The 24,157-nt window shown below is 55.6% G+C and overlaps 1 protein-coding gene across 1 annotated transcript in view; it reads left to right on the top strand.

Moving 5' to 3' along the window:
• The first annotated feature begins 299 nt into the window (after positions 1-299).
• The window catches only part of UBE2O (ubiquitin conjugating enzyme E2 O), a 37,199-nt gene continuing 13,341 nt past the window's right edge, over positions 300-24,157 (top strand). Inside the window, exon 1 of the mRNA XM_079797890.1 lies at positions 300-803. Within this exon, the coding sequence (XP_079654016.1) occupies positions 369-803 (435 nt within the window). The 5' untranslated portion in view covers positions 300-368. The remainder of the gene's footprint in view (positions 804-24,157) is intronic.

Consider the following 24,157-nt stretch of genomic DNA (forward strand, 5'->3'; position numbering starts at 1 on the left):
TAGAGACGCCCAGGGAGCTGTTGTTGACAGCATCCGCCCCACCTCCGCCCCGCCCCTTCCCCTCGGCGACCACTCCGCTTCCTCCACCTCGGCCTCCACCCCTTCCCGCTTCCTCCGCTTTTATCCCTCTGGCCCCGCCCCGCCCTCGTGGAGTCCTTCCTTTCCCCCAGGCTCCCGCAACATCTCCAGCGTCCCCTAGCGACCGGGCGGTAGCTCCTAGCAACCGCATCTCGGCTCCCTGACGACGGCGGCACGTCGGGCCACGTCAGCGCGTCGTGGCCCCGCCCCCGCGCCGGCTGGCCACGCCTCCCCGTGTCTGGGCCGCCGCCGCCACCTCCGCCGCCGCCGGAGACTCGCGCAGAGCAGTTATGGCGGATCCCGCAGCGCCCGCGCCTGCAGCCCCGGCTCCCGCCCAGGCCCCGGCCGCGGTTCCTGAGGCGGCCCCGGCCCCGACCCCAGACACAGCCCCGGCCCCGGCCCCGGCCCCGGCCCCGGCGCCCGCCCCGGACTCGGCCTCCGGGCCGTCCTCGGACTCCGGCCCCGAAGCCGGCTCGCAGCGCCTGCTGTTCTCTCACGACCTGGTGTCGGGCCGTTACCGCGGCTCCGTGCACTTCGGGCTCGTGCGCCTCATCCACGGCGAGGACTCGGACTCGGAGGGCGAGGAGGAGGGCCGCGGGAGCTCGGGCTGCTCCGAGGCGGGGGGCGCGGGCCACGAGGAGGGCCGGGCCAGCCCGCTGCGCCGCGGCTATGTGCGCGTCCAGTGGTACCCGGAGGGCGTCAAGCAGCACGTGAAGGAGACCAAGGTGCGGCGGGCCCGCCGGGCGGGGGCGGGGGCGGGGGCCGGGGCCGGCGGAGGGGCACCTGCCTGCAGAGCCGGGGGCCGGGGCCGGGAGGGGAGGTGCTGCCGCCGTGGGCCCAGGTGGGAGGACCGGCCTCGGCGGAGGGGACGCGCCCGTGCAAAGTCATTGCACCAGCCCTGGGCCGCCGGGCGCCGGGCTCCCCGCGCGAAGGGATCCGGAGCCATGCTGTGGTGCGGTGTGGGCCTCAAGGTTATGTACGTGGGGCCACTGCCCGGTCGCCCTGGGGGTGCTCGGGCTCAGAGGCGCGCCGGGCATGACACCGGTGCGGCGTTTCGCCGACCCCCAGGAGCCACATGCCGCATTGTGCATCCCGGCCGGTGCCTGCCGGGAGGGGTGTGGGCATGCCCAGGCCGAGACACAGGTGAAACCCCCGGGCGACAGAAAAACCCCCACAAGTTCACCAGATTGCAGAATGCGTTAGCCTGGGTGCGGTAACCGAGCCCCTTCCTGCCTTACCTTGGTGCCTCCTTCCCGTGGCTGCGGGAACTTTGTGCGTGGAATCACTGCCGATCGGAGCCTGGGCATTAGCAGTGCGGGGGGAGGGGGCTGTGACAGCTGCCCCGGATCGATGACTCCTAAGTGCAGTTGGACTTCTTGGGGGAAAAGACTAGAGAACCTTGGACGGAGGAGCTCCACTCCACCCTTTGGGAACCTGAAGGGTTTTTGTTTGTGTGTGTGTGTGTGTTTTGTTTTGATTTTTGACCTGAGGCTGTAAGCAGACATCAGACTCCCATTTGGTATTTCGGTGAGGCTGGTGAATATTGCAGTTTTACCCAGCCAAGGGTTTATCGTCAGAAACCTGAAACCTTGACCCAAGGTTGGTGTGGTGGCTTTTCACGTCTTGTTTTCCTGAGTGTGACTTCCTATCAGTGATTCACACACGCAGCCCTGTATCTCTCACCCCTTCTCCATGCCCTCCTCCCCGTGTCCTCCTCCTCCCCTTCCAGAAAACATTTCCAAGCAAGAAGCAGGACCAGGTTGTCTGAGCTGCCTGGGACGGAGAGGTCCTAGCTGGGGACGGGGAGGGCAGGTCAGAAGTTAATCTGGGTTTCACACATGCGGGGAGACACGGGGCAGGACTGGGGCTTCGTGCCACGTGACAGAGGGGGTCTGTGGCGAGGGTTTGGGCAGAGAGAGCCTGCGATCCAGTTCCCAGTGGCAGGAGTGACCGCTGAGACCCGCAGCGTCTTTTTTCCACCCTCGCCCTCGCGCATCCACCAGAGACACAGACATCCACACGCAGGACCCGGCCGCCCCTCAGAGAAATGCAAACCAGGGAAGACGATAAGTCCCTGTGTCAAGTCTCTGGAGCAGGGGTCCTCAAACTTTTTAAACAGGGCGCCAGCTCACTGTCCCTCAGACCGTTGGAGGGCCGGACTATAGTTTAAAAAAAACTATGACCAAATTCCTAGGCACACTGCACATACCTTATTTTGAAGTAAAAAAACAAAACGGCAAAAACACCCGCATGTGGCCCGCGGGCCATAGTTTGAGGACGCCTGCTCTGGAGGATAATTCTTTTTGCAGCAGCGTTCTTGTTAAGAAGGACCCCCAGTATTGTCTTGTCGGGGAGAGGTTTTTGCTCGAGGTACTGTTTGTGCACTGTCTTAGCAGCAGATGGTTGCCAGTATCTTTGCAGGGGCTTTAAAAAAATGTTTTTCCCTAACCATCTTCTCTAGAGGTTGGCGACTCCGCAATGCCCCTCGCGTGACGGGGTTCGGGGAGCAGGCCCGCTCACTCCCCGGAGCTGCCATGCTCATCGGTTGCTCCTGTACATCTTGGTTTTGGTGGTTCACTTTGTTTACAGTTCTGTTCCCTCTGCCTCTCCCCCACCATGTGTAGTTGTACAAAGTTTGACTTAAAATACCGATTTTGGAACTAAACAGAAAATGACTTGAAGGCACCAGCTTGGATTCATGTTGAAGCTGCACTCTTGTGACTTGTGTTGAATTGGTTGACATTTTTGGGGGCTCCAGTGGCAGTGTTTCTGTGGCTTCCGGGCTTAGCAAAAGCCAGGGGCGGAGGAATTCTAGGAAGTGGAGGCACGGGTGGCAGGCCCAGGCCTTCCTTTAGGACTTGGGGATAGGTTTGTGCGGGGAGGACATTCATTCCTGGCAGGTAAGCTCTGTTAGCAGGAGCCGCATGTGGCCCGGGTGAGCTGAACGTGGCTCCTGTTTTGCTTCTGGCTACGGACTAGGGTGGTAGGGTGGGGACTAGGGTGGTAGGGTGAGCGCTGTGGTTTAGGGAGAGTTTCCTTCACACCTCCCACCCACGCCTTATAAATCCGTGGAGGTGGCAGCGTGCTGTCAAGGAGAGAGCATGAGACCGAGACAGCATTTAGGTCCTGATGTCTCCCACATCACTAATGTGGCTATGAGATTTGAGAACCCCGTTATTGGTAGAATAATGTAGTGACAGTCTGAGGAAACATTTCTTTTTAAAATTTTCACCTATTGGAATTTTTGTGTGTGTAATATGTTTTTATTGATTTGAGAGAGAAAGAGAGCGAGAGAAACATTGATGTGGGAGAGAAACATCTATCGGCTGCCTCCTGCACGCACCCCGACCAGGGATTGAGCCCACAACCTGGGCATGTGCCCTGACCAGGAATCAAACCGGTGATCTTTTGGTACACAGGGTGACACTCAACCAACTGAGCCACAGCAGCCAGGGCACCTACTGGAACTTGTAAAACAGTGTCCTTGTAATGTGGAGTAGTCGGCTGTGGAGCATTTTTGTACTTTGTTTCGTTTTGTTGTCAATCCTCACCCGAGGATATTTTTCCATTGATTTTTAGCGAGAGTGGGGGAGAGAGAGAAAGACAGAGAGAAACATTGATGTGAGAGAAACACATCGATTGGTTGCCTCCTGCACAAGCCCTGACCAGGGCCCGGCCCGGGAGGAGCCTGCAACCAAGGTACGTGTGTTGCCCTTGATGGGAATCGAACCCGGGACCTTTTGGTCTGCAGGCCAACGCTCTAGCCACTGAGCCAATCTGGCTAGGGCCATTTTTGTTGTTTTCATGTTAATTTGGTGGGCAATGAATAAAGGCTTAATATTACTCTCTAATGTCTTTTAACCTTTTTTTGATGAACAAATTTCAAAAAGAGAGGGGAAGAGGCTGGCTCATGAGTCCTCCCCCTTCCTGGCCACTCCATAAATTTAATCAACAGAAATAAAAGTCGTAGCTTTGCCTTAAAACTGTGGAACTTATGATTTAGTTCCTGAGGTTCCAGCAGCCCAGGGTAAGCCTGTAGGGCTTCCTCCCTCTCCTGACCCCTTAGCGTGGTAGCGGATTTATCCACTGGAAACTTTTCGCGTTTGGCCACCGATCTCCTTGCCGGGACTTGCTCCTCCCCACCAGCGGTAGTCCTTTGGTGAAGGTTCTGATTGAAGTCAAGTACCGACAGCCTCTTGCCTTCCTGAGCCCTGGCCAGCCTCGGCGGGTCTTCTGGCTTCACCTGCCACGGTTGGGCCCCGCGGCCCCGCCCCTGCGAGGAAGACAGCTGTGCTTCAGTCCAGGTCCGGGGTGTCCTGTTCACGCGTTAGCTCTCCCCTCTCTTGTGTGCTCTCTTGCTTTAAGCTGCCATAACACTTAGGGTCTCAGCTGGCTTGAGATGTAATGTCTGTAAATTAGGGCCGTGGCCGTGATCACCCTGCCGTGTGTGTGTAAAACATCCCTGATGACGGGCCCCTCGGGAATTGGCTTTTCGCTTTATTTTTGGCTCCTCCTCAGGCCCGCGTTCCCCTGGGGAAAGCTGTTGAGGTGCAGCATCGCAGCCTGTGAAGCGTGCTGGCCTCATCTGCCCAGGTGCCGGACCCATTAGGAGCAATTGCTCTAATGAACTAATAGGCAGAAGCTATGTAAGGTTACCCAAGCTGCAGGGCTAATGCACCTCATTGTACGGTATTCAGATAGGATCCCAGCGCTTACAGGCTCTGAGCTGCTCTGGGATTTTATTCTTGGTCCTTTGGTTTCCCCCTCCCGGCTCCTGGGACTCAGGCCTTCCTGGCGCCTCCGTCTAGCTTGTCGCCTGACTCTAGGGCACTTTCATCCGAGGAGGGACGGGTGTTTGTGTCCTGTGATTGGAAGTCAAAACCCTTGGGTGCTCTTCCTGGCTGTCACCTGCTCTGAATGACCTTGGCTTACTCACTGCTTCGTTTTCTCTGCTATAAAACACGAGATTTTTCTAGCCCCATAAGGGAGCCTGCGCAGGTGGAATAACCAGAAGTGTGGGTGGGTGGGGCCTGGGGCGGCCACTTGGTTGTTAGCAGCTGTCATCCTGATGTCCATCAACCAGAACCAGCCCCGCCCTTCAGGAGATCACTCCCGGGTGTCACAGGGCGGTGCTACACCAAAGAGGCATCAGTTCCCATCGATGTGGTGTTGCTTGTGACCTGGTGGATTACAGATTTGAGTTCTTTATTACGCCTCTTCTGTAAATGCTCATGAGCTTCACTCTTGTTACCTTATAAGAAATTCAGTCATGCGCATTTAAAGTAACACCTGCTAAAGTCCACCCACCTCCAGGAGGGGAGGGGATGAATACCTGAGTGTGCATATTTCCCAGCATCTGGAAGGCATCTTCTGAAATTCCTGAATGACAGGTGACGAGATTGTGAATTATAAGGATGGTAGAGTATTGCTTTTGTATTTTAAGAAAATAATAAGAACAGACATCTAGTGTGCCAGGTGCTCAAGTGCTTATGTGTATTACTCAATACGCAGGACAACCCTGTGAATTCGGTCCTATTCTTCTCATGTTTCTGAGGAGGAAACTGAGGACCAGAGAGGTTAAGTAACTCCTCCAATGTCACACTGCTAATGAGTGGAGTAACCTGAACACAAACGGAAGTAAAGATAGTGTGCCTCACCTGACGGTGTTTAAGTTGAGGATTTATAGATCATTACAGCGTCTGAATACCCTGATCAAACCTGAGGCACATGCCCTGTGGTGGGCATGACTCATCCAGGCTTTCCACACTTAAATCCTAGTGGGGGAGGATGACCTCAGGTGAGGAGAGAGGAGAGTGCTGGGGTGGGGGAAGGTGTGCCCGCTCGGGAGGGGGGTCACGGCTGGGCAGCAGGATGGGAGAAACACCGCATTTGCACTTGCGCTGTGCTGCTTTCTGCTCTAGTTGTCCTTCCCTGGCCCCTCAGCCATTTCAAAATACCTGCCAGAGAGTACTTTTCATTTCTGCAGAGGCCCTAGATGGCGAAGGAGTGCACCCTCTGAGTCCGATTCATTGCAACACTGGTTTGTCCCCACCTCCACCTCCCGGAGCAAATGGAGTCGGGGAAGTGGCATTATTCTGTGCTGCCTTGGAAGTGGCCCGGGTTAGGAAACCCGCCACCTCCGGCCCCTCTGGCGGCTGTTGTCACCTCCCTCTGGGAATGCTGAGTCATGAGACAGGTTCAGAAGGACGCCGTGGCGAGAGGCTGCGTCCTGCCCAGGTCCAGTTCCTTCCCTGCAGTTGCCCTGAACTTGACTGCGCGCTCTCCACCTAATTTTGCTTTAGGACGTGAAAGGCCTTTTTGTGCCCTCCCGTCCCCGCTTCACTGTGATCCCTGCTTTTCTCTTTCATCTTCCTGTTCTATCATGAGGAACTTTCCCTCCCTTTCTTACTGTTTTATTTCACCCACAGGCCCCGTGGAATGCAGTGGCACTCTGGGGCTGTGGTTAGAGTGTGGAGCGTGAATTGCCATCACAGCTGGGCCATGTCGGTGTCAGCTGCCCCCGTGGTCCCCTCAGAGTTGGATTTAGGGCAGTATCTGTGATGAGTGCGTTCTCTTAAAGAGCCGTCCTGTAGTTTTAACCCGGGAGAACATGATCTGTGCTCCTGTTCTGATTGGTAGAAGCTTTCAGTTTCTCTGCCCAGAGATGAGCCTGTTTCTGGATGGGGCTGGGAGGGTGCTAATTTACATGGATCCTCACAGGCGGACCCTGCATGTATAAAGTGCTTTTTCTGCTTACAAGATGCTGTTGCTAATATTTACTAGGATTTTGCTCTTTTAACTGTAGCTCCTCCTTGAGGCTCCCCTGGCCAAGTCCTGAGAAGGTCATGGTTTTAATGCTGCCGCATCCACATTTGCAGCTTACCGAGCGGGACACACATCGCGAATTGCCTGTTTCTGACATTTCCGCCAGCCTCAGGGGCTCTGTTAGGGACCACCTGACGTGTGGTTACGGACAGGGAGGAGCAGCATGCTTGCTGAAATGTGTAGCTCAGAATAAAAGGAATCATGGTCACGGACAGCCCTCTGGGTTTGCCGACTCCCAGGCTGTGTGCCCCTGCTCGGCTCCTCAGCTGGGCTCTGCGGCCAGGGTGTCCTGTCCTCATGTCCTTCCACCCAGGCGGGCTGTGCGCAGCGGGTCTGCGGTCAGTCTTAGCACAGGTGTACGGCGTTCTTTTGAAGCAGGATTGTGAAATGCATGTTTTTGTGACTTCAACATGGAGGCAAATGCTATTCTACTGTTCAGAAGTATTCAGTGAGGCAGAAGGTACTGGAATGAATGTCCTTTTTGGGTTAAATCTTGTTGAATATTTGGTTGTGGGGTTTTTTTTGTTTGCATATTTCAAGAGACGGAAACATGTACTTTTCTGTAGCTCAGTCAAAGGATGAAGACACTAACCAGGTCACCTTGTTTAATGAATAGCATGGCTGTATATGGAGAAGATGCATTTTAACTACGACAATTAACAGTTTTGAATCTGAGACACTAAAAAGGGGGAGGGCAGTCACTCCTGCCCCGCAATAAAGTTGAAACCCGCAGCTGGCCGCAGCTGGCCGGAGCAGCCTTGGGAAGGAGCCTCTTCTATTGCATCCTGCAGGGAGCGCTCCTTTCCTGCCGCCTCTGAGGCTCCTCTCCAGTTCCCGTCCTTTCTGAGGGAGGTGTGCTGGGGGAGGGCCGGAGCCAGGGATGGGCACGTCCGCGGGACTGCACTTGCCCCCCAGGGTGTGGACGGGAAGGACCTCGGACACATCTGCTCTGCGTCCTCCGTATGGCTCCGGGAGCGTCGGGACCTGGCGTGCTCCTGCTGAAAGCCCCCTCCCCCTCCCCCACGACCTCTGCTTGCTGCGCCGGCTGTTAATTACTTAAGGGAGTCCAGGGCCCTGACGTCGGTGATGTCATCTTCCAGCAAAGAAGAGAGAGCATCTTTCCCCGCCCTCCTCCTCCCCCTCGCCCTCCCCCTCGGCGTGCTTGGTGGGAAGGAGGGTCCCAGCTGGTGGGGACGGTGTCTGCCTCCGTATCCTCGTGACCTGCACACCCCACCTGCCTCTCCGCCTCTGGCATGGACGGCTCTCCTGCCGGTCACGGAAGACTAGTGCATTGCCGGCCCTGCATTCCCGACTTCCCCGTTTCTGACCCTTTGGCCCATCAGCCTGATCGATATGGCTGGTCCTCTTGAAAGGGAAACTTTATTCCGGTGGGTTCCCTTTACTGTCCTGGATTTTTCTCTTTTGCCTTTTTCCTCTTACCTCTCTCAGACATTTCCAGAGGTCCGAGCTCTCCTTCCTCCCCTCTTCCTCGCCGTCTTGTCTTCAGTGCGCTGCTCGCTCCTGTAGCCCGGCTGGTACCTGCATGTAGACGGGCCGCCCTCCACCCACTCCCGTGCTGCTTCGCGAGCTCCACCGTGGCCTCTGGAACCCAGGCTTTGGGGTGCACCCGCTGAGGAGTGTAGTGGCTCTCCCTTCCCCAAGGCTGCGGCACTCACTCTTAAAAAGTTTCTTCTAACTTTATTGGGAGACATTTCCAAACGGAGAGAAAAGTTAAAGACTTGGCCAGTGATTGCTGATCACCGGCCATCACGAGCGCTTGGTCCGTGTGCGGTGTGTGTGAGTGCGTTCTCCTGACGCGGGAGCTGGGAGCGGGCGTGCTGGTGCTCACCTCTGCACACTCCTGCGTGGTCTTCTAAACGCAGAGCGTTGGCCGTCATTTACAATCGGCCCCCTGGCCCCAGGCTCACATTTTCCTCTTCTTAAAAAGGATCTTTTGCCCTGAGTGGCTAGGCTACGCTGGTTGGAGCGTTGCCGCATACACCAAGGGTTGTGGGTTAGATGTCTGTCAGGGCACATGGTGGGAGGCAGCCAAGCCGATCAGTGTTTCTCTCTCACATCGATGTTTCTCTCTCCCTCCCTCTCTCTTTAGAATCAATAAAAAAAAGTATCCTTGAGTGAGGATTAAAAGAAAATTAAAATAATAGAATAAAATATATTTTTATTGTGGCAAAATACACATAACATAAAATTTACCACCTTATTAAATACCTTCATAATGTGCAACCATCACCACCCCCACCTCCATGACGTTTTGTCTTGTAAAACTGAAACGCATACCCATTCTCCTTCACTCCAGCCCCTGGCAACCACCGTTCTACTTAGTTTGTGATTTTTATTAAGTGGAATTGTACAGTATTTGTCTTTTTATTACTGGCTCATTTCACGCAATGTCCTCAAGCTTTGTCCATGTTGTAGCTTGTGTCAGAATGTCCTTCCTTTTTAAGGCTGAGTAATATTCTGTGGGGTGTATATGCTATTTTTTGCTTCTCCATTCATCTGTCGTTGCATACTTGGGTTGCTTCCAATGTTCTAGTTATTGTGCATAGTGCTATTATGAACCTGGATACGCAAATATCTCCTCAAGATCTTGTCATGGCCCTAGCTGGTTTGGCTCAGTGGATAGAGCCTTGGCCTACAGACCAAAGGGTCCCAGGTTCAATTCCAGTCGAGGGCAGGTGCTTGGGTTGCTGGCTCAATCCCCAGTAGGGGGTGTGCAGGAGGCAGCCAATCAATGATTCTCTCTCATCATTGATGTTTCTCTCTCTCTCTCCCTTTCCCTTCCTCTCTGGAATCAATAAAAATATATTTTTAAAAAAGATCTCGTCATGAATGCTTTTGCGTATATACCCAGAAGTGCAGTTGCTGGATCATGTGATCAATCTATTTCTGTTTTTTTGTAGAACTGCCACACTGTTTTCCACAGCAGCTGTACCATTTTACATTCCCACCAACAGTGCACAAGGGTTCTATTTTGTCCACATCCTCGTCGACATTTGTTATTTTCTGTTTTTCTGATAGTAGCGATCCCAATGGGTGTGAGGTGTGTCTCATTGTAGTTTTGATTTGCATTTCCCCAATAATTAGTGATGTTGGACATCTTTTCACATGCTTGTTGGTCACTTGTATATCTTCGGAGAAATGTCTATCTAAGTGCTTCGCCCATTTTTTAACTGAGTTGCTTGGTCTTTTAATTGTTGAGTTTTAGGAATTCTCTACATATTCTGGATATTAGTCATTTATTAGATAATTGATTCACAAATGTTTTCTCCTATTCTGTGGGTGTCCCTTATATTCTGTTGATAGTGTCTTTTTTTTTTTTTAAAAAAATGTCTTCATTGATTTCAGAGAGGGAGAGAGATAGAAACATCAATTATGAGACCCATCAACTGGCTGCGTCCTGCTCACCCCCTACTGGGGGTTGAGCCCTGAACCCCGGCATGTGCCCTGACCAGGAATCGAACCAGTGACCTCTTGGTTCATGGGTCGATGCTCAGCCACTGAGCTATACCAGTTGGGCTGATAGTGTCTTTTGATACATAATATTTAAAAATTTTCATGAAGTCTAAACGCCTATTTTTCTTTTTGCTTTTGATGTGTGCCTTTGGTGCCAGGCCTCTAATCTAATTTGACATAAAATCTTTGCTCAAAATGCCTTTTAACATCCTCCATATTTTCTCCCTACAACATCGGTCTGCTCCCTGACGGCCTTGTGCCTGGACGGGTCTCACCTGGTCTCCCTGCCTCCAGGCCCTCCGTCCGCCCAGCTGTAGCCCCACAGCTGACCCCCCAGTGACTGCCTCTTGTCTGCCTACGTTCCAGCTCCTACCTACGTTCCATGCTTTACCTCCTGCCTCTTCAGTTGACTCCAGCGAATCCGTGTGCCCAGTCAGTGGGGCTGTTCCCTGCCTCTGACACCCCCTGCACTCAGATGCACCCTTGCATTCTCTCTCCCTGGGTTGGGAGCTTCCTGAGAAACAAAGCTCTCTCTCTGTAAAAGCTTTTGTTCCGTGTAGCTCACGTGTAGAGTGGTGGAAGCATTTCAGTGAGTGGCCAGATTGCTCCTGCTTACCTACACAGTATCCTTAGCCTTTCCCCGGCCTCCGTGGTCTGTGCTGGAGCAGAGGGGCCGCTTGCCAGCTGCCATGTCCCCCTCACGTAGGTTGGCCATGGAATTTACTGCTCAAGCTGGGCTCTTTGAGAGCCCTATGCGTAATCACCCCAGGTCTGGGACATGCGGGCATCCTAATGCTAAGAAGAGCAGATTAATCAAAATGCACCATATTGTAGTTTGCTGTTTTAGCAACTTCCCTCCCGAAGCTCCGCAGGCAGAGCGCGAGCTCACCGGGCGAGGCTAGAGCGAGGCGAGGGCCGTGTCCCTCGTGGTCGAGATGCAGTCGCCCCTGGTGTTGAAACCCAGCAGAAACTGAGATCACTCCTGGCCCAGCTCCCCAGGACGTGGCTGGAATGCAGCTAAAGAAAGCCTCCCCAGTTCACCACCCAGCTCTCCTTCGGGGCCTTGGCTGGGCCTGAGGGGCCTGAGGGAAGCACCGGTGTCATATGCAGGAGCCCCCAGAGTTCAGAGGGTGCTGGCGGTAACCTCACAACCTGGCGGGAGCGCCCTCTCAGCCTCAGTTATCGGATGGCTGATGGCTGTCGGCGGAGCGGCTGTCAGGCCTCCGCTGACAGCCCTTGGCAAGCGGGCATGCTCGTGTGAGTTTCCTGGTGGGATCCGCACATCCTCCCGTAGGAGCCGGTTGAGCTCGCCTCTTCTGTGCTGGGAACGTGGGAAGGGGAGAGACGTGCAGCTGCTGAGCGCGCGGAGCAGCCCTGGGATGAGGGGTGCGGGCTGTGTCCTGGGCTTGAGTGTGTCTGGGCCCAGGGAGGTGGGGCTGGGGGATGTGGTTTGACCCCCTTATGCTAGAGTCAAGGAACTAAGGCCCGAGCGGCTCAGTGATTGAGCTTAAGATTGATGGAAGCCACAAATGGTCAAAGACACTAAGACTAAAGGAAAGAAAAGCCCACCATCTGATTTCTGAGCAGTAGAGGCTGTTAGAGGTGCTGATTTTAGTTTTCTGGTGACTCAGTTACACTGGAGACTGGTTCTGGTGTTCAACTTGAAAAATAAAATCTGATTTACACTATGATTCAGGACATACAGCTAAGAAAACCTCCTACTCAGTACCTGGGGACCAGGCAGTCATTAATTGCAGCTTAACCCGAGTTGCCTTAAAAAAAGAAGCCAAACAGCTTTATTGAGGTATAACTCACACCATAACATTCACCCTCTCAAAGTATACAATTAAAGTATATTCAGAGACTTGTGCACCCACCATCACTGTCTAGAGTTAGAACAGATCACCCCCAAAGAACCCCTAGCCCATTAGCAGTCACACCGCCTTGCCCCCTCTCCCAGCCCCTGGCACCACTTCCTGTCACCAGGGGTTTGCCTGTCCTGGACTTTTCGTATAAATGGAAACGTACACTGTGTGGCCTGTGATGCCTGGCTTCTTTCGCCGAGCACGCGTTCAAGGTCCCTTCACGTTGGAGCAGCATCCGTCCTTCATTCCTGTTCGTGGCCGGGTAGTCAATATTCCGTGGCGTGGAGATGCCACGTTTTGTGTATCCTTTCGTGAGGTGCGGGGCACAGGCTGGCTCCCCTCGGGGGCCGCTTTGAGTGGTTTGTGTGCGGACATGTACTGCCCGTTCTCTCGGGTGCTGCTCCCAGGAGGGGACTTGCCGGGTAATGTGGTAGCTCTGTGGTAACCTTTTGAGCAGCTGCCAGACTTTCCCAGAGGCCCATCCCTTCACATTCCCGCCAGCAGGCGCCAGGCTTCGTTTCTCCCCCTCCTCCCCCTCTGCTCGTTGTGGGTCTCTGGACTGTAGCCGTCCCAGCGGGCGTGAGGGATCTCCCTGTGATGTGGGGTGCGCTGTCCTGGTGACCAGCGGTGCCGAGCAGCTTGTTCCTGGGCTTATAGCCATTTGTGTATCTTCTTTGGAGAAATGGCTCTTCAAGGAAACCCTCTGGTTTTTAACTGGCTTATTTGTTGGCTTGTCCCGTAGGCCCTGCCCTTGGGCCTTCTCTGTCCTTCAGAGCCTGGCAGGTGAGCGCCCCCTCCCGTGGTGGGTGCCCGTGCTGTCATTGGGTCTGTGCCTGGCGTCTGGCGTTATGTTGGGGTGTAACCTCCTTCCTAGTTAAGTATGCTTTAGGGCTTCACATTAACTCCCTCCAGGAACCAGTTCTAGTTGCTGTGCAGCTGGAGCTCCGCAGTCACCTGTATGGAAAGGGGGTGCCATGGGTCTTCTGGGACAGCGGGCGGGGCAGCTTTCAAATAGGTACCAGTCACGTGCACCAGAGTGCGCCGGCCACCATGCCAGCTTTTCAGAGGCAGAGCCCATCCCGTCCGTTTTCTCTGCTCTCTCAGAGCCTGGACTGGAACATTCCTTCTGCGGTGGGACGGTGAAATGCTTGGCGAGCAACACAAGTGGACTTCGGTAACGGTCGTTTCTGTATCCGTTCGGCGGGTCTGAGACGTGGCGGAGTGAGAGCGGGGAGAGCTCCTGTGTGCTGGGCAGTGCGGCCTGAGCGTGGGGAGTGCGTCCTGGCCACGGGGGCTCACAGACCCTCCATCCTGAGCGGGTCAGTCTGCGAGCGGCCATGCGCTGCTGTTGTGTTTGGGGACTTTCTCGGTGATTGCCTCTAGTTTAGCATTTAAGAATCTGATTTAACTTTGCACGTGTGTAAAGTGTTGCTCACCCACGCCTGCCTCATGACACGGCAGGCTTCCTCCCAGAGCCCAGCCTTGGCCTGGGTCAGCTCCTGCCGTCATGGCTCCATCACAGCAGCCGGTGGACTTTGCGTGCCTTGGACACTGGAAACCAGAGCCATTTGCAGGAGCAGACTGGGAGCCCTTGCCGAGTCCTGCTGGAGCTGTGCGTCCCCCCCGCCCCACTGCAGCTCAGAACAGCAGCTCTGGGAGCCGTGGAACACGAACCGGCCTCCGAACCAAGTAGCTGAGAGGCGAAACTCAGCTCTTCTGAGCCTTGAATTTGTGAGTTCTGGTTTTTGTTGACTTACTGTCATCTCTCCATCTTCAAATGCGTCCCATGGTGGTATGTGCAGCGTTAGGCTGAGACCTCTGGCTGGCGTCCTTAGGGAAACATGGCAGATTCACTTCCGCCACCTCCTCCAGAGACTCTGCTGAAGCCACAGTAAACCGTTTATCTTAAAGTACGAAGCCAGAGGACAAAGAATGGAAGAGAAGACAGCAATAGACAAAGGATTTCAAGTTTGGGAAGATGGGAAGTGGGCGGAAACTGCGCAGAGCGGAGCACGCTGGACCGCTGGTGCTGCCGAGAGACCCTGGGGGACGGGAGGCACCTGCTGTCTGTTGCCCACACGGCAGTGAGGTTTGGGCCTAAACACAGGGATTAGGTGAGAGTCCGCACTGGGAGATTACACTCCCCACGTTGCCTCTTCATTTCTGCAAACCAGAGAATACCGCTCCCCTCTGCCCAGAGAGCGCGGAGGGTTATGCTCTGAGAAACGGACCAGAGAGACTCCGGATTGAAGTGCCTCAGGCAGAGGGCACAACACGGAACTGAAAGGGATTCGTGAAAGTCTCTGCCCTGAAAGGGGGTCCCAGCCCTGTCCCGCCTGCTCCCAGCAAGCTGCGACCCAGCGTGAGGCGGGGTGGAGGAGGCCCGTCTGGGGAAAGTGAAGTGGGGACAGACCTGCAGCCACTGGCATTGCAGCCCCTCAAACAGCAGAAGCCAGTGCGCTCCTCCCCAGCCCAAAGCCTCTGTGCTCACAGGCTTCTGTCAGCTTTTGATCGCCATTTTTAACTTTGTATTTTGAAATAATTATAGATTCGCAGGGAGCTGCAAAAATGGTATGGAGTTGTCCCCTGTGCCCTTCATCCAGTGTCCCCCGTGGGTACATCTTACATAACCATGGAGAGCATCAAACTGGGGGCATGGCATTGGTGCACGTGTGTGTGCAGTTCTGTGCCATTTTATTACATGTAGTTTCATGTGAGCGCCGCAGCAATCAAGATACAGAGCTGTCCCAGCACCACAAAGATACCTACGCCCTCTGTGAAGTAGGACTGGACAGCCGGGGATCACGGGACGTAAGCAGGAAAGTCGCAACATGAATGAAGGGCCAAGGCCAGACCAGCATCACAGGAAACAAAGTATTGATGCTGCAGACAGAACAAGCCCTCAAACAAGAAGCGAATGTCCTCAGAGAAATAAGCCAATATTAGGTCAATGGGATAAAGCAGGATGCTCTCAAAATCAGGACAAGAAAGAATTATTGGAAAGTAACAGTATTAGGGGGAGGGGGATAGTTGACAAAGACCCCCAGGAAATAAAATAAAAATTTCTGACATCTAGGCAATCTAGAAAGAAAGAGAGGGAAAATAAAGGACAGAAATCTGTCAGAGAAATCAGAAATCTTTCCAGAATTGTGATCACAGGGTTCCGGGATGGTGAATGGTGAATGGAAAAAGTCCTAACTGGCGCATGGTATAATTCCAGAACACGGGCTAAAGCTTCCAAAGAGAGCAAACAGGTCCCACACAGAAAGTTTGGGAATGAGGGTGCGTGGGCGTTTTCAGCCTCATGGGCAGCCAGCGGGCAGGGGAGTGCATTTCCAGTCTAACGGGGTAGAGGAGCAAATGTAGAACCACCCCCACTGCAGCACGGAGAAATGCTGCGTAAACGGCAGCCAGATTTTGAGTGCATGCTGAGCTCGTAGGAAAGAAAAGGGACAGGGAGAAACTCAAAGAGGGACTTGAACGCCAGAGCAGAGCAGGCCTACTGATGTGGCAGCTCTGGGGGGTGTTGGTTGGACCCCTAAATAGGCCCTAAAATAATAGAGATTTGGGTTTTAACGAACCTGTAAAGTATAGAATTGAAATACAAATCCCCTCAAAGGGCTATTTCCTGATAGAAGGGATTTGAGGAAATAATTCCCATGTTTCAGGACTCCCCAAGCTTACTAGTGAGGCTTCTTGGAGATGGAGAAGCAAGCCTTTTGCAGAATGACCCTTTCACTTGGATTCCTAAGATCTCCACAAATGATGAGCGCTTGCTAGGAAATTGCTAAACATGCAGAAATTAAAGCAGGAGTCAGCCACAACAGAAAGGATTTCCAGCATTTAAAAACTTCAGCTAATAGGAGAGATTATTCTTTCTATATATAAAAGCCTAAGCAACCGAACAACCAGTCGCTATGATGCGCACTGACCACCAGGGGACAGACGCTCAATGCACAGGATCGGGCGCCCTCCTGTCTGAATCAGGCCTGCGGGGATCGGACTCCCTCCTGTCTGGATTGGGCCTGCGGGGATTGGGCTGAAACCAGCTATTCAACATACCCCAAGGGGTCCCGGATTGGGAGAGGGCGCAGGCCAGGCCAAGGGACCCCACCAGTGCACGAATCCGTGCACCGGGCCTCTAGTATATAATAAAAGCCTAATATGCTAAGTGTCCAACCGTTCGACCAGTCGCTATGACGTGCACTGACCACCAGGGGACAGACACTGATCAGTAGGTTAGCTTGCTGCTGGGGTCTGGCTGATTGGGACTGGGCAAAATGGGCCGGACATGCCCTGGAGCCCTCCCATGGTCCCTCCCTGGCCCTGATCATGCACTGGTGGGGTCCCTCAGCCTGGCCTGCGCCCTCTCGCAGTCCGCAGGCCAGGCCGAGGGACCACACCGGGCCTCTAGTAAAATATAAACATTTAAAATGATTGACGGGCTAAAGGAAAGGAAAAAATAAGACAATAATTTTAAAAGGGTTTTTTTTTTTTTTAATCGTTACCTGAGGATGTGTTTATTGCCTCCCATACATGCTCCTATCAGGGATGGAACCAGTAACCTAGGTATGTTCCCTGACTGGGAATTGAACCCATAACCTTTTGGTGTACAGGATGATGCTCCAACCAACTAAGCCACGCCGGCCAGGGCAAAAGGGGCTATTTACAAACAGAACCAGATAAAACCTCTTGAATGCAGGATCTAATCATTGAATTAAAAACCCAGTGGAAATGTTAAATAGCAAAGTAGACACACCTCACGAGAGAATTATATGAACTAGAAAATAGATCCGAAGAAGTTAAGTAGAATGCGCAGGTAAAGGAAGAGAAGTGGGAGTGCGGAGGATAGGATGAGAGGGCCCAGCCTGGTCTAATGGGCGTTCCCAAAGGGAGAAGAGCATCTTAAAAGCAGCTTAAGAGGAAGACATACCCCCAAGGTTCACAGCGAGACTCAGCAGATGCCTAAGTAGTACCAGCAGAAGCCAGACTACGATGGAGGAAGCCTTCAGCGTGCTGAGGAAAAGGAGTTGTTGGCTTAGTTTTCAGGAACCAGCTTAAGTCATTCAATAGTGAGAACAAAGTAAAGGCATTTGTACAGAAAGAAGAAACTGAGTTTATTCGCTAACGGGCCTCAACTGTGCTTGAGGAAGAAGGAAGCTAAACCCAGGAGAAAGGAGAGGCCGTGGAGTGGTGGGCAAGACGTCGAACCAGCGCCTGCCAGCGTAGTGGGTGTTTAGTTTGTCGGATGGATGGATGGATGGATGGATGGCCAACAGTTGATCAGGGAGCAGCATCTAATGAATAAACAATGAATGTCCAAGCCCAGACTTCTCTACAGGACAGGCCCTGCCCTGCCAGCCCCGATAGAGCCGAGGCGGACTGGAGCTCAGGCCCGAGAAAAGCCGGGTTACTGTCAGGCGCTCTGTCACACCCTCCCCTGTGTTCCCTTAACAGCTCCTGTGCCTGATCCCTTTCAGGACAGTTCAAACTGCTCTGAGGGGCGTGACCTCGGACATAATCGAGGAAGCGTTCAGGAGGCCCGGGTGGGAGGCTCGAGAACTGCCGCAGGGATCCTGGCGCTTAGACCCCAAACCATCATGCAGACCTGCCTTCCCCCTCCCGTGGCTGGTTGGCCCTTAAAGGAAGGACCAGACCATAGCAGAGCCCTTGGGGCGTTGCCACCTGTCCGTGTGGTCCCCCACACCTGCCTCCTTTCGGGGGAGTCCCTATCTCCCTGCCTGCCTGCCGGGGATCTGCAGTCTTCTCTGCCCTAAGCTCACAAGCATGACAGAGCCATCGGAGGACCAGCCCCCTGCTCCCCACTCCACCCCGGCTTCAGTGAGAACCTGGCCCGGAGGAAGGAGTCGGCCTTGGCTCGGGGCGCTGGCGTGTTCTTTTTACAGCCGCCTTCTACCGTGCTTGCATTTTTAAAAATAGAGTGCCGAATGAGTCTCTTTCCGTCCGCGTCTGCTTCGGGAGGTAGGATGCATTTGCTGCGAGTGTGGCTACTGATCGATCCTCAGGGCTGGGTGCGTGGACGGAGGAGCCGAGATGCGCTGGGTGGAGGCGAGGCTGGACATCACGGGCCACTGGGGGAAGGGTGAGCCCTCAGCTCTTTGCCGACCAAAGATTACGTCATTTTGAAGATTGTGTCATTTTTCTGAGCGTTTGCAGTGGGGAGGGGGAAGGAGGGGGTGGGAGCATCTGTCAGCCGAGGTCCTGGTGGCCGTCCTGCAGAAGTGGAACAGGAGGGACACCCCTTCCTGCCAGGACACGTCTTTCTCAGGCTGGGAGCTCGTCGGTGCTGGGAGAGCCAGATTTTAAGCACCAGCTTGTGCCCACCCAGGAACCCAGCTCTACACATCAGGTTCTGTGGTCTCCGCGTGGGCCCAGGAGCTGCCTTCTGCCTGGACGTCTTCACGGCAGCAGCACTGTGCCCCCAGGCGTCCGCGGTGCGTGCTGGCGGACTCGGGGCTTTGCCACCTTGGCAGCAGCCGGCCTGGGTCAGGTCCCTTGCCTCTCGGTCAGCGAGGTGCTCAAAGCTGTCCCAGAGTCTGCAGCTCTGTCCTTGGCGTCTGTCTGGGACCTGGCCTAGACCAGGGGCTGCACCACCTGAGCAGCCACAGTCGGGGCCACATCCCTTTGCGGACCTGGTGCGTGTGCGCCTGTTCAAAGATGGGCCACAGGCGTGTGTCAGGGATGCGGAAGGCAGGTGCCAGTCAGCTCTCACTGGTTGGTTAGTTAAACCACCTTGCTGTTGCACCTTGAGCCCCAGATTTATGTCTTTACATTTTTCTAAAATTAAAAACAAATGCCCTGAGTAGTTGGGGTTCTGTGTTGTTCTAGAAGAAAGAGAAACCTACTGGTTAAAGTAGAACAGTTTTAACCCGGGCGATTATTAGACTTGCCCAGGAATGTTAAGAAACAGATTCTGGCTTTATCCAGAGATTCATTCAGCGGGTTGGGGTGAAAAATCAGGAATCTGTTTTTTAAAGAGACCTGAGGGTGCTGATAAATAGCTGCCTTCAGACCGGGCCCTGCGTGACTGTCCCGGCGCTGGCCGCATGTGTTAGTTGTCCGGTGCAGCCACGGGCAGTCACACACAGCAAGACACGGTTCCTGCCGACGGGGTCTGTCTAGTCATCAGATCTTCCGTGCGATGGCTCCGTACATGTTTAAAAACCCTGGTCCTTCTCCCCGCAAGGAACCTGTCAAAGCTGCTCGTTTTTCTTCATGCTCCTGCTATTTCGACACTGCCAAGTCCAGTCCCTCTGTTTTCATGGGCATGTCCACCACTTGGTCTTCAGGGGCAGCAGGTGTGATCAGCGACCCCCCTGCCGCTGCTGATGCTGAGGCGCCGTGTCCAGAAACGGGTGCTGTTGCTCGGTCCATCCCTCGCCCCAGGCATGTGGCCTCCTGCAGGTCTGTGGGGACACGTTCTGGCTGAGAAGTCCTTCCCAGGGGCCCAGGAGCAGCCGGAGGAAGGGAGGAAGCTCTGAGCTTGACTGCAGAACCGAAGCCAGGAGCCGGGTCCTGTTCACCAGTTACCCTGCTGCCCGACGCCGCAGGGGCAGGCGGGGGCAGGTGGAAACCAGGGCCTGGCGTTGGGGCAGGGAGTGCGCTCTGGAGCTGGCAGTTTGACCCTTCCTAAGCCAGGCTGCCATGCCGGGGCCAAGCCCAGGGGGCGGGGCTCTTTCTCCACGCCCGCTCTTCCCACCAGATGCGCCAGAACGCTGCATCCCGAACACTGCAGCATCCGCAGACCCAGCCCTGCAGCCCAGGCTCCAGCTGGCCTTCCACCAGCGCAGCTCCCAGGCCTCCCCACTCAGCAGGCAGTTGGGCTCAGTCCCCTTTCTCTGTTTTCTCTGTCCCCTCGGCAGGCTGTGCCTCCAGGCCGTTCCAGCTGGCCGTGATGCACCGCAGCCTTCTGGTCTGCAGTGTGCGGTCAGGGAGTGGGCGCTGGAGACAGGACCCGGCCGGTCCCTGGGCAGCCCTGGAGGTGGGGAATACAGAGGCCTGGCCAGTTCTCCCCTGCAGCAGAGCGGGTAGGGGTGTCCTATTGCTGCCGCTTTCCTGCATCTGTGCAGCAGGCCCTTCCCACCTTCCCCTACCTGCCTTCTCCTGCCTGCCTCCCCCCACCTGCCTCCCCCCCCATTGCCTTCCCCCACCTGCCTCCCCCCCACTGACTCCCCCCGACTGCCTTCCCCCACCTGCCTTCACCCACTGCCTTCCCCCACCTGCCTTCACCCACTGCCTTCCCCCACCTGCCTTCACCCACTGCCTTCCCCCACCTGCCTTCACCCACTGCCTTCCCCCACCTGCCTTCCCCCACTGCCTTCCCCCACCTGCCTTCCCCCACTGCCTTCCCCCACCTGCCTTCACCCACTGCCTTCCCCCACCTGCCTTCCCCCACTGCCTTCCCCCACCTGCCTTCCCCCACTGCCATGCAGAAGCAGGAATTTGTGTCCCACAACTCAGCTCAGCAGTGTATTCACTTGTGTATCAATGTATTCAGGTATTTTATTTTGGGTCCCCCATCTGAAGGTAACTTCTTTAAAGCCAAGGCGCATTCCTATATATTATCTTCCTGTCTCATTCTGAATTTGTAGAAAACACTCAGCTATGGAATTGATTGGCCTCCGGCTTTAGTTTTAGCAGCGCTTCTGTTGAATGGTCTCTGTAGCACATGACTGACAGAGTGTTCTAGTGAGGGGACCAACGTCCGTCTTTTCTTCTGCTCAGCCATCCCCGCTGCCCTCCCCGCCCCCAAGCACGGAGGCCTCTGCCGTTGGTGATTTGCTGGCAGATCCTCTGTCCTCAGGTGGGCAGGTTGCTGATCGCTGACTGTCAGGGGCACAGCCACGTGATGGTCAGCCGCTCTGAGAACGTCCTCACACTGGCCTATTCCAGGGGCCCTCACGGTCATGTCCCCAGTCCAGTCGGAACTGGAAACGGCTGAGGAAGAGGCTGGAAGAGGAGCCCAGCTCCAGCCCACAGCCAGTGCCTTTTCCGCCCCTCCCGCCGCGCTGCCCTGAAATCCACTGTAGTGGCGTTTTAAGTCAGAAAGCGTTACAAGTTCTCCACCCCACAGTCTGTGTGTGAGCATATAGATCTTGGGCCTTGTTTGTCTGCTTGTTGTTGTTGTTGTTTAATATGTTTTTATTGATTGGTTAGCGTGAGGGGAAGGAGGGTATGTGCCCTGACTGGGAATCGAACCGGCGGCCTTTCAGTGCCTGGGACGACACTCAACCAACTGAAACACAGTGGCCAGGGCAGTTTGCTTGTGTTTTGGCTCCAGACCAACTGCTGATGAGAAGAGATGTCGTTCTCCTTGATGTAACTGGGCGAAACCCCAGCCAGAGACGACACGGCAGTCAGAGGCCACAGCAGCAGCTCCCGCAGGCCCAGAGTGGAGAGAGCTTTTGCTGCTGCTGTAACAGGAGGCTCTCAGGAAGTGTGGGTCGGCCAGAATACGTCCCCTCTGCTCTTCCCGCAGCCCGCGGGCAGGCTGGACACGAGAGCCAGAGGCCTGAGCGCCAGGCCCACTCCACCACGCAGGAGCCGCGGGGCTGGGAACAAGTTACTTACTGTCTCTCTGACTCAGTGTGCGTCTCTGTAAAATGGGAATGATACCGACAGTACACTTACTCCATGGGTCTGCATGCTTACACACAGACACTGTGGGGTGGAGGGTCTCACAGGTTAAAACAGAGCGCCTGGCAAATGCCTGGAGAGGAGTAGCGCCGGGGTGCTGTCGCCTAGAGGCCGAGGACTCCCGACCGAGCCCCAGGAGCACAGCGTCCCTTCCAGAACAGGATGCGGGAGCACGAGATGGGAGAGGGAGAGGAAAGGAGGGCTTGGGGGAGGGCCTGTCAGTGAGAGGCCCTCGGTGGGGGAGGCTCTGGGAGAAGGGCAGTGCCAGGACGGACACAGGGATGGAGGGGACGTTGGGAGCCCTTCCAGACACCATGTGCTCGTTTTGTGGAATTGCCAGGGGCAGGGAATGTCGCCAGGACACAGGCCACCGTACCACTTTCCCTCCCTGCCACTCCCACCTGCGAAAGGCCCTCCCTGCCTGGGAGAGGAGCTGCGCCGCGGAGTGGAGTCTGCAGAGGGCCAGGCGCAGGTCAGGAGAGCCCTGGAGGCTGGTGCTGCCACCCAGGCGCCCTGCCCGGGAGCGCTGCCGCCGAGGCGCAGGTCAGCAAAGGGGCAGGAGCAAGCCCACCTGCCGCAGTGCGCCGGCTGCCCCTGCCGTGCTGGTCCTGCCCGGGCCTCGGAGCTGGGGCTCAGCCCGGGAGAGTCTGCACCGAGCAGGGCCTGTGCCTGTGCCACTCTCCCTCCCTGTCCTGGAAGCTCTCGGGGATCAACACACCGCCAAGGGGGGGACGCGATCTACAGACTCACTGCGTCCTTCTCAGGGATCCCCGAGCCGGCGAGGTGGCGGTGCCGGCTGCCACAGCTCACACCAAGAATGGCATTCCCTCCCACCCCACGCCGCCTGCGTGGTCTCTCCCATCGAATTTCCTGGGGCTGTGACTTCTGGTTTCTATGGCAACTTGGAAAGACCTGCAATTGTGGTTTTTTGGAGTCTAAAATGAGAGCCGAGGTTTGAGAGAGGGTGGGACCCACTGGAAATACCATGTCCCGGACAGAGCCGGGCACCGAGGGTCACAGGGGAGGACATTCTCGGACTTCGAGAAGTCGCACCATCACTCCACCACCCTTAGCAGAGCTCCACGCGGCCCGCCCAGCCTCCTGGGATCTTCGAGCAGACGGCGAGGAGCCGGGGCCCGGGGCCCGGAGCCGGGCAGTGACCACAGCCAGTGTCTGTTGAGCACCTGCTGTGTGCCAGGCACCTGTGACCCCCTGTGCTTTCACTGCCTGATTAGTCCCCCAGCCACTCTAAGGGCTGCTGTCGCCTCCTTTTATACACGTGTGCACACGTGATTTGCCTGAGGTTTCAGAGCTGGCATGTCTGCGTGTCTGGCCAAGGGGTCTCATCTGGGTCAGGGGTTTATGTTCCCTGTGGCTTTTATTGATGGCAGGCCCGTCGCTCCCCTTTCTGTAAGTCACTGTCTAGTTAAAGCGGAGTTGCTCTTCGTCGTCATTGCCAACGTTTAGGTGACATGGATCCAGTGTCTCTTCTCCTCCCAGGCTTGAGCGTGGAGAGTGTTGTTTGAGGAAACAGCTCACCACCCTGTGGTCTGAGGTCTTGCAGGTGCCTGTCCAAAGGAGGTGGGCACAGAGACCCCCCATTACCAGACCCAATGAGGAACTACAGAGAGTGGCCCCAGGGTGGGGACCAGCAAAGAAGACGCGCTGCCCTGGTGGGGAACCGGCTCCCACCTGGCTGTGGAGGGCCCGGGGCCCGGCAGAGGACAGGCAGCTCTCCGGGGCCCTGGCTGTCCCCCGGGCGGGGAGCGGCTGCTGCGGTGTTGGCTGTGCAGTTGGCCCGGCTCCCGCCGCGGCTGTCCCGAGTTACTCAGCAGCCTGCAGGGCTCCGCAGCAGCGAGATAAGGCGCAGGCTGCAGCTGGCCAGCAAGGATAGCCAGCCCGGATTAGAAGGTGGTGTCGGCTGATAGCGGCCTCAGGGTGACCCACACAGCTGGCGTCACGCTCGCCCACCCCTCTCGCCCTCATCGCAGGGCGAGGGCAGCCACTGGCAGAAAGGACAGAAAGGTCTCACTCGTAGGAAATGTTCGCTGTGTAGAGCACGCTCTTAAATCTCTACTCTACATGGTGCCCTCTGTGATCTGTCCCTCCACCACTCTGATCCCCTGACCTCCGGAGCCTCGTGCTGGCCTTTGGGGGCGGAGTTAGTGCCTGGAGTCCTGTCCCCTGACCTGGGCGCGGTGAGGGGGGGGTTCCTGGGGTTCGTGAAACAAAACCGAGCGCTTGGGATTTGTGCTCTG

The sequence above is a fragment of the Cnephaeus nilssonii genome (genome assembly GCF_951640355.1).
Source record: "Cnephaeus nilssonii genome assembly, chromosome: 19".
NCBI classification, from domain to species: domain Eukaryota; kingdom Metazoa; phylum Chordata; class Mammalia; order Chiroptera; family Vespertilionidae; genus Cnephaeus; species Cnephaeus nilssonii.